The sequence below is a fragment of the Phyllostomus hastatus genome, unplaced genomic scaffold (genome assembly GCF_019186645.2).
Source record: "Phyllostomus hastatus isolate PE091 unplaced genomic scaffold, TTU_PhHast_1.1 phas_contig_17, whole genome shotgun sequence".
Classification (NCBI taxonomy): Eukaryota; Metazoa; Chordata; class Mammalia; order Chiroptera; family Phyllostomidae; genus Phyllostomus; species Phyllostomus hastatus.
This window is the reverse complement of record NW_025333664.1, coordinates 22,928,953-22,943,627: the sequence shown is the minus strand read 5'-3', so window position 1 is coordinate 22,943,627 and position 14,675 is coordinate 22,928,953. Positions and strand designations below refer to the sequence as shown.

The 14,675-nt window shown below is 45.4% G+C and overlaps 1 protein-coding gene and 1 pseudogene across 3 annotated transcripts in view; one reads left to right on the top strand and one right to left on the bottom strand.

Moving 5' to 3' along the window:
• Positions 1-1,429: 1,429 nt before the first annotated feature.
• Positions 1,430-14,675, top strand: part of LOC123815154 (signal-regulatory protein beta-1-like) — a 165,140-nt gene continuing 151,894 nt past the window's right edge. For all 3 annotated transcript variants that reach the window (XR_006785027.1, XM_045833364.1, XM_045833365.1), the window contains exons 1-2: positions 1,430-1,557; positions 9,997-10,347. Coding sequence is in view for 2 of the 3 variants with exons in the window: in XM_045833364.1 (XP_045689320.1) it covers positions 1,488-1,557; positions 9,997-10,347 (421 nt within the window). In the remaining variant the exon portion in view is untranslated. The remainder of the gene's footprint in view (positions 1,558-9,996; positions 10,348-14,675) is intronic.
• LOC123814938 lies at positions 8,982-9,962 on the bottom strand (annotated as a pseudogene).

Below are 14,675 nucleotides of genomic sequence, written 5' to 3'. Positions count from 1 at the left end.
CTCACCATTTTCTGCCTCTGAGAAGCAACCATTTTCAGCCTTTGAACCGATTATTTTAGACCTTGTTGCCGCATCTCCTGTAGCGTGCTTCTGTTTTACTCCTCAGTTTCTCACTCGAAGGCATCATTATGGACGTCCCACCAGAATGACAGAGACATCAGGTGCTGATACTCCTGACCTCATGCTGCACACGCACCCTTTCTACTTCCCATCACCCTACTACCATTATATTCTAACTTTTGGGCAACAGGATAGTCAGTGTCTACATTATAATGACTTGAGGTTGATGTGTACAGCTGAATCTTGTAACATTCCCTGCTGTGCTGTGTTGGTCCCTCAGGTGTATGTTGGTGTCACCACTGTCATGACCAGAATGCAGAGCAATTCCATGACCACAGAGGTCCCCTGTGCTCACCTTTACAGTCATCCCCATCCCCACTGCGCCAACCTCTGCAAATGCCAGTCTGCTCTCCACTCTGTAGTTTCCAGAATGTGATATAAGTGGAATCATACAGTATGCAACATTTTGAGATTGAATTTTTTCACCCAACATAATGCCTTTGAGAAATTTACAAATCGTTGCTCATGTAAATAATCCATTCTTATTTATTTCTGAGTAGTATTAATACTTCCTTATATGGGGACATCACAGTTTATTTAACTATTCATTTGTTCTTGGACATTGTGGTTGTTTCTGGTTTTTTGTTATTACAAAGAAAGCTGCTATACAAATCATGCATGGATTATGTGTGGACATAGTATTTTATTTCTCTGAGATAAATGCCTGGGAATGTAATTGTGGGCATATAATCTACTTCCTTTCCCACGAGAAGTGAGGATACTATTCTGTTTGTTGGATGGAAGCACATACAAGTTCTGAGGTCCACTGAACACTTGCATTTGGCTATGTTTTTCCAGTGGTATCAATAAAGGGCTGGACTAGGGACCCATTCAGGAGCAGACCAGGTTCCATCCCAACATTGCCCAGGCTCTGGTGAACCCTCTTCCTTCCTTCAGCTGGGCAGCTCTTGGTGAGGCTGGTGAGGATGAGGCCACAGCTGGCTACATTCTAGGGTCCCAGACTTGGGAGTTTGAGGCACAGCACACACAACCACAAACCCTTCTTCTCCTGGGCCCCCAAGTGGGGCATCACCTTCAAGATCTCAGCTGGGGCGAGGGACCCAGTGGAGAGCAGAGGTCCCAGGCAGGGGAAGCACTACTTCCTGTAGGCCTGTCCAAATCTTTCTGACAACATGAGATAAGCAGCTGTTCACCCTATGGCTGCCTTCTCTGCCTAATTCTATTTCACAATCTGGAAGCAGAAACTATCTTGAATCTGGAAGTGGGCTAACTGTCTCACAGCCATTGCACCCCATCCTGAGCACTTCCTCTTGTATCACAGGAGGTGGGGCCTCTCTTCTCTCACAGAGCAGAGTCCAGCTCTCCCAGCACACAATAGGACAGAGCAGGCTCCTCAGACCTCCAGGATGCCTGTCCCTGCCTCCTGGCCCCTCCCTCCTTCTTGCATGCTGCTGACTCTACTGCTGAGCCTCACAGGTGAGCACTTTTCGGGGGTACAATTCTCTTTCCCTACTCCTGGACCTCCTCCTGACCCTCAGAAATCTCAGAACCTGCAACAAAAACAGGACACATCATCCAGTGCTTTCACAGAAGGCTTGAGAGCATGAGATCAGGGATCTGGGCTTCTTCTCTGTTGGTCTATCACCTTATTCTGGGTACCAGAGGCATCAAAACAGATGACACTTCAAACCACAACAGTGACAGTTCTGTGCGTGTTAAAACCTTTAATCCTCACAACATCCCTGTGTGAGAACTACGACTATTATCCTCAACTTGCAGATGAGGAAACTGAGGCAGAGACAGTAACTTGTCCAACATCACCTTTGTGAGGCAGTGGTTCAGCTGGATTTAAGTCCAGGCAGAGAAGCTCCAGAGCTTGTTCTTTTAACCACGTGATACGGCTTCTCAGTGGAGGCTGACTGCGGAAAATCAAAAAACACAGGGAACTAAATTGAAGAGTAGTCATCTCCCATTAGGCCACTCTGAGACCCTAAGGTTCAAGTTCTGCTGTTTACTCAGGAAATTTTGTTGATGATGTGTGGCATGGTGCCTGTGTGTCAAGTATGTTACTGAGCATTTAAAAATCTACTATCCTCAAATCATCCTATTTAATCCTCAAAACAACCTGTGTACTAGCATGTGAGTCCATATTCTATATAGATTTGAGATGCATGTATCTGTGTGTGTTTGTGTGTGTGAGTGTGAGGGAATGCACACACACACATTTTTGAAAGACCTTTCCTTATTGTTTACTTCAAAATTTTTTAAGTCTACATGAAATGTGCATGAACAGATGTTTAGTTCTCTCTGTCTCTCAAACACCTTCTCTCTTTTCTGCTTTTCTAAACTTACCCATTACCTTCTCCAAACTTTTGAGACAAGTAGGCATCTCTCTTGGTAAAGTGAGTAGAAGTTTATGCATTATAATCTTGGCATCTCTTTTCCATGACTGATGGGGGTGAGAAGGAAGGAAGGAGATAAAAGATATAGAGTCTCCTTCTTGTGTGATCTACATCTGTAGTTATATTTTTATACATATCTATATCCTTTAATGGTGGTTGAAGCATCATAACTTCAGGAGGTAGGATGATAACACCTTTTCAATTGCTTGAACACTCACCACGTTCAGATACTGTTGGACAGTCCTGTGTCTGTAATCTCATGTAATCATCATTTCCAAGGTAAGTCCTCTCATCACCTTTAACTACACAAGAGAAAAGAGAAGCATTGAGAGGTTCAAGGTCACTCAAGAGTAAATGGTAGAGCTACTATTTGAACTCAAACAGCCTGATCCTAGAGCTCATAGATTTCCCCATTACCCCACATCCATCCCATGAGATTTCTGCCACTTAGGCCAATAGGTGTGGGGCAGGGTGGGTGCTGGGGGAGAGGGGTTTGTGGTTTTCTGCTCTCAGGTTCTTCTGCTTCCTGCACATGCACCAGATGCTTTTGTTTTTCACTAAGTCATCTCACTGGGAAACTCAGTGTCTGAGATAAATACACAAATTGTCCCACTTAAGGTAAGCTTCAGAGTGTCAGGGAGAAGTGTGACTGGCCAATTCTCATGTGTAATACAAATATTTATTAAATACCTCCAATGTACCAAAACGTTATCAGAACTTGGGGTTTGCTGGTGAACAGAAGAGTCTAAGTTGCTGCCCTCATGGAGTTTATAGCCCAGTGGGGAAATGACAGTAAACAATAGACATAATTAATCATTAAATATTATAGAATGTCAGAAAGTGGTACATTTTAGGGGGAAATGAAAGCATTGCTGAACAAAAGAGTTGGTGGAATCTGTAAGTTGGGATGTATATTAAACAGAGATGTCTGGGTGGGCATCCCTGAGAAGGGGAAATTTGAACCAACATTAAAGAAGGTCAGGAGTGAGCCTTGGTGTTATCTGGGGGAAGAGACTTCCTGTCAGGGAACAGCATGTGCGAAGTCCATGAGAGTAGAATCTTCCTGCTTTGTGGAGGTATTCTAGCTTTATCTCAGTGTGAAAAGATTGCCCATTGTAAGGTTTTAAAGAAAGAAGTGAGATAATGTTACATAAGGTTTAAAATATCACAGCATTTAGTTGAGTATAGATTACAACAGGACATAGAGAGAAGCAGGTAGAACATTCATGCAGACAGAAAGAAATGACTTGTACCAGGACAGTAGCCGGTAGAGACAGTGGGGAGATGGAGACTTGGGTACATGTGGAAAGGGAACCACAGGATTTCTGATGCACAGGATTCAGGGTGGAAGAGCAAGACTCCACGTGTTGGTGATGTGGAGGCATCTGGAAGCATAAAGGTGCCTCAGGTGAGGCATCAAGAGCCTTTGGGAAAATTCAGAAGTTCACTTTGGACATGTTGACTGTGAGATGTATTTTTTCATCCAAAGGAAAACTTGAGTGGGTGGTTGGGCCTACAGTCCAGAGTTCAGGGAAACACCTGGGTCACAGATATAGATGTGATATGTACAGAAGCACAGACACAGTTTGTCATTCCCGCTCTTCTCCATGCTCTGATGTCTCTTCTGTCTTCCCTCCTCCTTCCCTTCCACTTCTCCCTCCAAGATTCATTCCTGTTTCTCCTATTTTGATCTCAGCTGTTCTGCTTCCCTGTCCCCATTCTTGTCCTGACTTCAAATTAAGCCAGTCTCCTGTTCTTGGCACAAAGGAACCTGCCCTGTGACTGCATGTATCCTCCTTGGGGGCTGTGTGGTCACACACAGTGCTAAGTGGGAGGGTTTCACCAGCTCACACTCTGCAAAGGTGACCCACAGACTTTCTCCCTGAGCAGAAGCTGAGAAACAGAGAAGAACACAGGGTTTATCGTTGGTGCCACAGCTGCAACCTCCTCTGAGGGACTTTTTTTCTTTGTCGCCTGTGGTTTTGGTGTCACATTCAACAAATCATTGCTACATCGGAAGTCATGAAGAGTTTTGCCTATGTTTTTTTTCTAAGAATTTTAAAGTATTAGTTCTTATATTTAGGTTTTTTATTTATGTTGCATTTGTTTTTATTTATGATTTAAGATAAGGGTCCAACTTCAATCTTTTGTATGTGGATATTTAGTCTCCCAGCACCAGGTATTGAAACACTGTCTTTGCTTCATTAAACAGTCTTGGCATCCTCGTTGAAAATCATCTCACATGTATGTGAGGGCTTATTTCTAGGCTCTCCGTTCTATCCCATTGGTCTATCTATTCTTGTGACAGGACAACACTACTGTGATTACTGTAGTTTTGTACTGAGTTTTTAAATCAGGAAATGTGAGTCCTTCAACTACGTTCTTTTTTTCAAGATTGTTTCATTATTTGGGGTCCCTTGGCATTTTACATGAGCTTCAAAATAAACTTTTATTTCTTCAAAGAAGGCTATTGATATTTTGATAGATATTTTGTTGAATCTGTAGATTGTTTTAGCTGCTACTGACATCTTTATAATATTAAGTCTCCCAGTCCATGAACACAGATGTTTTTCCATTTAAGTCTGCTGAAACTTCATTCAGCAAAGTTTATTACTTTTCAGTGTACAGGTCTTGCACCACAGTGATTAAATTTGTTCCAAAGTATTTTATATTTTTTTGCTATGGAAAATGAAATTGTTAGCTCACTCTCATTTTTGAATTGTTCATCACCACTGCAAATTGTAACTGAGTTTTGTTACTATAAAAATTTTAAGAATGTCCTTTTCCTTCTGATTTTACTTATTTAGATCTTCTCTCCTTTTTTGTTAGTCAATATAGCTAAAGGTTTGTTGATTGTGCTGATGTTTTTGAAGAACCACTCTTGGTTTTGTTGATTTTTTCTGTTGTTTTTCTCTTCACATTTTATTTCTTTTGCACTACTCTTTATAATCTTCTTCTTTCTGATACCTTAGGTTTGAGGTTTATTTTGATTTTCTTTCTCTAATTTCTTAAGGTGCATAGTAACATCATTCATTTATGATCTTTTATCTCTCTTTTTCTCTTTTTTAAAGATCTTTTTATTTATTTTTAGAGAGGGAAAGAGGGAGAAGGAGAGGAATAGAAATATTGATGTCAGAGAGAGAAACATTGATCAGTTGCCTCTCATATATGCCCCAACTGGGACCAAAGGCACAGACCAAATTTTGCAGAACACAGGCTTGTGCCTTGAGTGGGAATCACACCTGCAAATTTTTGGTTTACAGGACGATGCTCCAACCAGCTGAGCTATACCAGCTGGGGCTTTTTAAATGCATGCATTTGCAGCTATGAATTTCCCTCTATGACTGCTTTGCCTGCATCATATGTTTTGCTGTGTTGTGTTTTCACTCTCATGTTTCTTAAGGTTCTCTAATTTCTCTTATGATTTCTTCTTTGACCTATCGATTTTTTGAGTGTTATTAAATTTCTTTTTATTCATGACTACTTCATTTTTCTCCTGTGATTGCTTTCTAGTTTTCTTTTTTGAACTGGTTCACCAGTCCACTGCTTGAATAGTTCTTCTTGTAGATTCCATGTATGGAGTTGTCATTCATACAGTGTGGTAATGCCACATACATGGGTGTTTTACTTACAGCACTGGGTTCTGTAACTGTCATAGAGGTGTCCCTGGTACAGAAAGCAATGGGCCTTCAAAAGAGGTCTATGTCTTAGTTCCCAGAACCTGGGAATATTTTACTTCATATGGTAAAGACGATTTTGGAGAAGTCATTAAGTTAAGACTTGATATAGAAAGGTTATCCTAAATTTTCAGGTGGACACAATATAATCACAAGCATTCTTACAAGAAGGTGGTAAGAAAATCAAAGTTAGAGAAGTAACAAAAAAATCAAAAGGTTGGAGTTACAGGAAGCTGGAAATCATAAGAAAAGACATGTGGGCATCCTCTAGAATTTGGAAAGGCAGGGAAAAGCCTCCAAAAATGCAGCTTGGCTGACAGCTTGAACTCAGTCCACTAACACCAACTTTGAATTCTGACCTCTGAAACTATAAAATAATCAACTTCAGTTGTTTTAAGCCACTGAGATTTTGGTATTTTCTTAAAGCAGCAAGGCGCTATCGGGAAAAATCTCAGGAACTTGAAAGCTTCTTTTACTTCATATTTGAACAACATGTTCACTGTGTGTGTGGAGCTCTGCATGTCACTGTCACTCGGGTGCCCAGGCTGAGGGAGCAGAGCCCAGCGTGACACGTGCATCTCCATGGCAGAGGGAAGTTGCTCCATAGAGGGTCTTGCAGTGAAATGCATGTTCCACAACATACATTCCCAGCTGCACACAGCTCAGTGGTCTAGAGAAGTCTCAGAGTCCCACCCTGCAATGGTCTGGAAGTGGGACACTCCATGAAGCAGAGAGTGCACAGCCAGAAATGTCTGGGGAAGCATGACACTTCCAGAGGTGACTCAGCACTTAAACACACTCTTTTTGTTTAATTCAATGTCAATCATTTTATTATTATAATGACAAGACGGATGACATTTTTTTTCATATCCTCACTGCATTTATGCTAGGGATAACAATGCTTTCTGTGTTATAAATGTTAGTTGATCCTTTTAAAACACATTACTCACAATGCTTTGAATATTTGAGCATGCTTATTAAAATAAAAGATAATGACATATCAACCCTATTTGTACTGACATACATAAAAAACTTACAAATAAGGTACCAGTTTTCACTTACAATGGCAAAGATTAATTTTTTTAAAATAGTATATACAGTTTACCAGGGAGTATGCAGGTGGGGGTGAAAGGGTGGTCACACATATAAACTAGCTGGAAGTGTGAGCTGCACAGCCTTTTGGGGGAACCATTTGACAATACTTATCAAAGCTCTAAATGTATCTATCCCATTGAACCAATTATTCCACTTCCAGAACCTCTGTCAAGGCCATGACTAAGTACACACCTCAGAACATGGTCACAGGGTGCTTGCTCCCCATCACTGCTCACAGTGATGTCTGCACATGACCAAACGTCTGACCTGTAGGAACACTAAGCAGTGGCCCCTCCCTTTCGGCAGGCTGTGGGCATCCCCTCGATGCCACCCTCCCAACCTCCCTCAGCTCCTTCCCCTGCCCAGTGTCCACATCCCACAGGGTCTAACCATCGCTTTCTCAGTGAGCTGACCCAGGGAACTGAGTCCAGGGAACCAAGGAGGAATCTTCTGGGGACCCGTGGGAAATGCACTTCTCACTGACAGATTGAGACATGAGAGGAAGAACAGCTTTTCCTGATTTTTAGATGCAATTCTGTGAAGATGTGAAGCTGCAGTTATAGCAGCAGCTCTCTGGACCAGGAGACAAGCCTAAGGCCAAATACACTGAGGCTGAAGCAAAAAAGGTGTCCTTGATGACACCTCTGAGTTCTGTGTGAGATAATAAATGTGCTTGGTTACTTAAGTCAGTTATGTTTGGACACTTACCTCTGGTCAAAAGCATCCTAACTGACATTAGCCATAGAATAGAATGCTGTAGAGCCAGTGGAAGTTATGCCACAGAAGTATTTATTAACAGTAGATATGCAATTAGTAGAAAACATTACAAAATCATGTTACCATGTTGTGTTAAAAAGTAAGTACATCCATTAGAATTCATTTGTCAAGAAAAAGTTTTAGAAATAGTTATCTCTGCTATAATTTGTCTTAAAAACAAAATTTAAATGTTTCTTTATTGCATAATTGCATTTTCTGCAACAAGCATGTGCAGGCTGCCTGAGAGACGCTGCAGGTGCAGTTTCAGACCTCTGAAACAACCCAAGTCGTGTTTTTACTGGTGCTCAGTCTTCTTGCCTTTCATTTGTAAGAAATGTTACACCTGTGAAGTGCAACAAAGTGAAGCACAATAAAGCCACTTGTGATGCAGTGGGGTGCCCTGCACCACTGAAGATTCAGCCACCCTTTGCTATTTCTTCTGTCAGTTCAATGTGATTTGGGGAGGAAGAAAAGGTAAACATGTCTTCTTTACGCTTTGGTAAACTGGGGGTATGCTGTTTTCCTTTTTTATGCTCACCTGAGGACACTGGTTTTCATTTGTTTTCAGAGGGGGGGGGGAGGGAGAGGTGGGAGGGAAGAGAAACATCAGTGGGACAGAAGCATCAATTGGTTGCCTCCCTACACACCCTGACCTGGGATCCTCACTGGAAGTGGGGATTGGATGCATTCAGATGGGGGTCCTTGAGCCTGAGCAGGTGCCAGGGATCAAACCCACAACCTATGCTTGTGCCCTGACTGGGAATCGAACTCACAGCCCTTCAGCTACAGGATGATGCTCCTACCAACTGAAACACATCATACAGGGCTAGGAGTACACTTTTTTTAATAGGAAAAGTTGTCCTTTTCTTTTTCTAACTGTTTTGTGAAATAAAATTGGATAGCATCAGCCATTAATTTTGTATTGACTACAGAATAAAACAAAACAGCTTTCTTTTCTCTTGTCTTATGATTACTTTGTACCATTCCATATCAAACTTTCTTCTGTGAAGCAAAAACAGTCCCTAAATGAAGGATCTTCAGGGGCCATGGGAACAGCAGATGATACAAGTCATTGATGGTAAGGATCCATCGGGTTTCCTAAGAGTCACTGCAACAAATGGTGCGCATCCTTTTCTGTTCTTCAATCTCCTTTCCCTTTCTTCTTCTCCCTCCAGAACCACTGGGCTTCTTTACAAGCCTGGCCTATATCCAGAGTTAATGGGGACATAGCACACACAAGCCACTGCAGTTCATATCCTAGTCCAAGTACCTATGGCTTTTATGATGGTTTCTTTCAGTGCTGCGTCCCTGTAAAACATCCAGCCAATGCATTCATCCTTAAAGCTTCTAATTGTTTCTTATTCTTTGTGTGTAAACTTTCTTTTCATAGTCTCAAAGAATTCTGAAATTGAACCATCACCTAGAAAACTTCTCCTCTTTACATCAACTCCAACTTGAAGCTCAGGTTCAGCAGCACAGTCTCTTTCACGAGAGATGTTGAAGTTGAAATTGGGGTAAAAATTCAACAGGTCTTTATCAACTAATTTTGTCGTCGTTACAAGATCAGCCATGGCTACGTTGGTGTCTCAGGCACAGAAGGACTGGCCGATGCGCTCCTTCTCCTCAGTCTGGATGGGTCACACCGCCAGCAGCCACTTGGCTCACTGGGCAGCCAAGCATCACAGGAAATGGCCCAGCACACACTCTCCATTGGTGGCACCAACCAGAACTACTTGGCAGGGAAAGATTTAAAGCCACTCTTTGTCACATCACTTTACTCTTCTGTGCCTCAGTTTCCTCATTCTTAATAAGATCTCATATTACAGGCTTGTTGTAAGGGTTACATGTATGACACATGCAATACCCTGAGCCCAAGCCTGCTCAGGGTGAGCACTCAGTCAATGAAAGCTGTTGTTGATAAACACCTAACAAAACCCACCCAATCACACATAGAGGATAAATAACTGCTCTGTGTTTCCCTCCAGGAGGGGCAGGTGAGGAGCTGCAGGTGATTCAACGTGACAAGTCAGTGTCAGTGGCAGCTGGAGAGATGGCCACTCTGAACTGCACCATGACCTCCATTTCCCCCGTGGGGCCTGTCATGTGGTTCAGGGGGACAGGGTCAGGCCGGGAGTTAATCTACAGTCAAAAAGGAAGCCACTCCCCCCGAGTAACAAATGCTACAGATGTCACGAGGAAAAACAGCATGGACTTTTCCATCCGCATCAGCAACATCACCCCAGCAGACACGGGCACCTACTACTGCGTGAAGTTCCGCAGAGGAAGCCCTGACACGGAGCTCAAGTCTGGAGCAGGCACTCGGCTCACCGTGAGTGGTGAGTACGGTGTGGGGCCCTCTGTCCCTGGTGTGTGAGAAGAAGCCCATAAGAATAAACTTTGCTTTTAGAACAGCAACTAGGAATCAGTTGTGATCATGGGCACTTACGGTCAGGGTCTGATTCCTGGTCTGATGTCAGCCCTCCTGCAGATCAGGAACGTTGAAACTCAGGCACCATGGCTGGTAAAGGGTGGGAAAAGTCTGGAACCCCCATCTGCCTGGTTCCCCAGCCATAGCCTTTTCCAATGACTTGCCTGTCATGAAGTCAGACCTCACTGCTGCCTCCAGAGAGTGCTCCCCTCAGTGTGGCCGAGCCCCCTCATTGACACCCGCTGGGAGCTGGGCTCCACCCTGGGTGCTGTGGAAGCTGCAGGCGACTGAGCAGGCAGAGCTCTTCTCCCATGAAGCTTCGTTCTCCTCCCTGCAGCTGGGAGAGATCCATGCAGGGCAGGGAGGGGGACGTGTTTCTTTATTTCCTCCTCAGAAGCATCACAGGAGAAGACATCCCTAAGGGGCACAAACTCCCTGTTTGCTCTGCCAGCCCTACTGGGAGGAGGTGCCAGAGGTTGGGCGCTCACTGTGGGTCTGTCTGATAAACCCCCTTTATTTCAGGGACCCCGTCACACTGTCACTTAGGCTCTGAGCAGAGTTTTATCTACTGTTCCTCATCCTGAGAGGAGGTTCCCCATCTGGGGGCCTTTAGGGTCACCCCATTGAGGCAGCAAAAATGTTTACTTAGGATTTTCTGCCAGGGGTCCAAGATCCTGAATACTGGAATGTCCCCACACAAAGGACCTTTAGACATTCCTGCCTGATATACCCCTGTGCACAGATGGGAACCTGAGGCCAAGAGGGGACAGTGGTTTTGGCCACAGTCACATGGCCAGTGAGTGAGGGGATCATTCCACAGCTCAGTCTAAGTCCAAGCAATATTCCTTCCTGCCCTGTTGCAGAACCTTCTTTCTGTGAAGACTTGGCACATAGTAGGTGCTGAATGACAGGTAGTTACACCAAACCATTGAACAAGGAGCCAGAATATCCTTTTCATTGTTTTCTCAAAGGTTCACATGCCCTTCACATCGGACCCTGAAGCCTAAGGTGATTAAAATCCACTGGATCCTTCAGCCCCATCCCCCCAAATCAAGCAGCCCCATCAGCACCTAGAGCTGCCCCTTCTTCAACAGCTGCCTAATCCTCCAGTGTAGGTACACAGCATTGTTCACTGACAGCCTGTTGATGGATATAAGTTGTTCCCAACCTCTGGGTATCAGAATGGTGATGCAGGGGAGAACCTTGTCCATGTGTCACTTGCTCAAGGGGGAGATGCCCACCAGAAGTGGCATTACTGGGTCAGAGGGTATGTGATTTTAATTTGTGTGGATATTGCCCATTTTTGTCCTAGACATGGTAGCAACAGAGTCTACCCACAACCTCTGAACGTAGGCAGGGAAGGTGGCTTTATCCTGATTTTTCTGAAGTTACAGTAGTTCCCAATGGTGCGCCCCTTGCCTAAACAATCACAGGTAGTGAGTGACTCCATCTCAGGTCTGCTGCCTCCTGGTAGATGCTGCTTCTTCTTCCCCAAGCTGCCTGCCCAGACGATGCCCTGGGTGAGGAAGCAGGGAGGCAGGAGTGGGCGGGGAGCAGAAGCGTTTCAGATGCCTTATCCTTCCTCGAGGCATTTACTTTTATAGCCAGTGCTGTGACAGGGGCTGTTGTTCACTGATGAATACTCTGAGGCTCAGAGAGGGCCCTGACTGGTGAGCAGGTAGGGAAGCAAAGATTGACCCCAACAGCCCGACTCACAGCCCCTGGTTTTTGCCACCCCTGCATGCTTGTCAAAGTGTGCAGAAACCTCCACACCTCTCCTTTAAAATCTTAAACTGTTTTGTTCTATAGCAGTAAACACTTTTTAAAAGTCTTTGCAGGGGGATTGAGGGGTGAGTGGGCAACTTTACAACCCAGATCAGACAGGTATGCAGAAATCTCACCATGTGCTGACCCTGCTCCTAATGACAGGGCTCAGCACACAGAAGCATCCAGGAGGCTTTTCCCCTCTGTGGTGCTGTTCATCCTTCACTGAGCACCCTCAGGAGCAGCCTGGGGACAGTGGCCTTGACAGAGCAGAGAGGGGTCACAGCACCCCCAGAAACACCTTGAATAATAATCCTGGACACGCAGACTCAGAATAAGGAGGAACAGCCATTTCCTAGGGGCTAGTTGGGGCCCTGAATGAGCTGAGTTCGTATTCTAGACTGATTTTTCAGGAGACCATGTCTTTTGTTTATTGCGAGAGGGTCTCATGTCCTGGTCACTTGGAGTTGACTCCTCCCTATTATTCCTCAAAATTCTCTGAGAGAAAACAGAAGGAGGCAGCCAGTGTTGGGACCTGCGTAGATGGACATGAATTGGGGGCCACAGCAAATACACCCAGGACCTATTACTGGGCGAGGGACAGCCCCTTCATTTCTCTCAGCCTCGCTTTGCTCCTCTGTAAGATGGTGATAATCATGGACTCCTCTGGAGAGTGGAAGAATTTGAGATGCTCTGTCTGAATCTCCCAGCACAGAGTCACTCCCCTAATTGGGTGTTATTTCACGGTCGTGGCCGACTGCCTCTTGCTGGGCCTTGATGTCCTCACCTGCAGACATGGCCACTCTCCCCACCCTCTGCAGGAAGGACTGAGGCTACAGTGAGCCTGGTGAGAGGGCAGAGCCTCAGTGAGCAATGGTGTCCTCCCACTGCTGGCTGCTCTTGGGCAAGTCTCGGTGTCCCTGGGGGCCTCAGTGTCCCCATCTGTGCAGGGGTGATAGTCCCAGCTCCCACTCAGGGGTCTGTGAGGACAGGAGGGGATGTCTAGAAAGCCCCCGATGGGTGGGTCAGGGTGTCACTGAGCATCAGCTCCCAGCTGGTGAGCTTATAGGACAAGTCCCCTGCCTGGTCCCAGATCCCAGCTCTGCCACTTCCTGGCCTGTGACCTCTGACACATCGCTGTCCACACTGTGCCTGGTGTCCTCATCTGTCAGTGACAGCACCAACCTCACAGAGCAGCTCTGAGGACTGAGTGAGTGAATGCATGCGCAGTGATCAGTGTGGTACCTGGCACGTAGTAGATGTTTGATGACTATAGGCTGTGATGCGCCAAAGACATAGGACCTTGGATGGGCCACTTTCTTTCCCAGGTCTCAATATGATGGGGTTGGAGGTGGGGTTCTGTGCTGTTCATCCTTCCCTGCTCATTGGAATCACCTGGGAATCGTTGCAAAGGTCCCCAGACCCTGGGTCCACCCTGGGAATTCTGGTTTAACTGTCAGACATGGGCCTGGCAGCTGAAGTTCTTCACTATCCAGAGGCAGAAGGCCCTGAGGTAGATGTTCTCTGGGGTCACAGAGGAAAGCTCATCCTCTTTCCCCTGACAAAGGTGGCTAGCCCTGCTGCTGGAGCTGTGAGAACAACACCTTTGGGTGGTGGGGATGCTTTGGAATCTCGTGTGCCAGAGACAGCTCATCAGAGGCCCAAGAAAATGAGTGTGAGTGGAGGAGCAGGGACACCCTCCTGCAGATCAGGCAGGGGGCTGAGAGTGGCATCCTGCGCTCTTCAGTCCTCAGGATGCACAGCCCGGACACCCTGTTAGATCCCAGCTCCATGGCTGGGGATGTTTTCCATCTTCAAACCCATGTGTGTGTCTAGACTGGGTCTGAAATCCCCACAAGTACTCACTGCTCAGCAACAGAACCCTTCCTGCCCAGCACACCAGCATGTCACTGCCAAAATCTTCTCTCCTTTTGAAAATGCTCCCAGTTTCTGTAAATATTCAGGGGAACACCTGTGGTCTGGTGAGTGTGTGTGTGTGCACATGCAAGTAAAAGATTTTATTTATTTGTTTTTAGAGAGGGGAAGGGAGGGAGAATGAGAAGAAGAGGGAGAGAAACAACAATGTGTGGTTGGTTGCTTGTCATGCAACTTGTACTGGGGACCTGGCCCACTACCCAGGCATGTGCCCGACTGGAAATCGAACCAGCGACCCTTTGGTTCGCAGGCCTGCACTCAATCCATTGAGCCAGGGCTGGTGTGTGTTTTGAAAGCCAATTTGTCAAATTTGTTTCCTGAGGAGATCATAAAAAAAATTAAGTGAGAGAACATTAATTTGGTCGTTTCTTTTCTTTTCTTTTTTTTTCCATCTGGATTTTTGCACTCATCTGCTCTGTCTGCCCCGTTAGTGAGTCCACCAGGGCCGGCCTGCAGGGTGGTGGGAAGGTGAGCAGCTGAGGGGTACAGAGACATCAGCGCATCATCAGGAGCCCAAGAGGCTCCCAGTCCATGGTA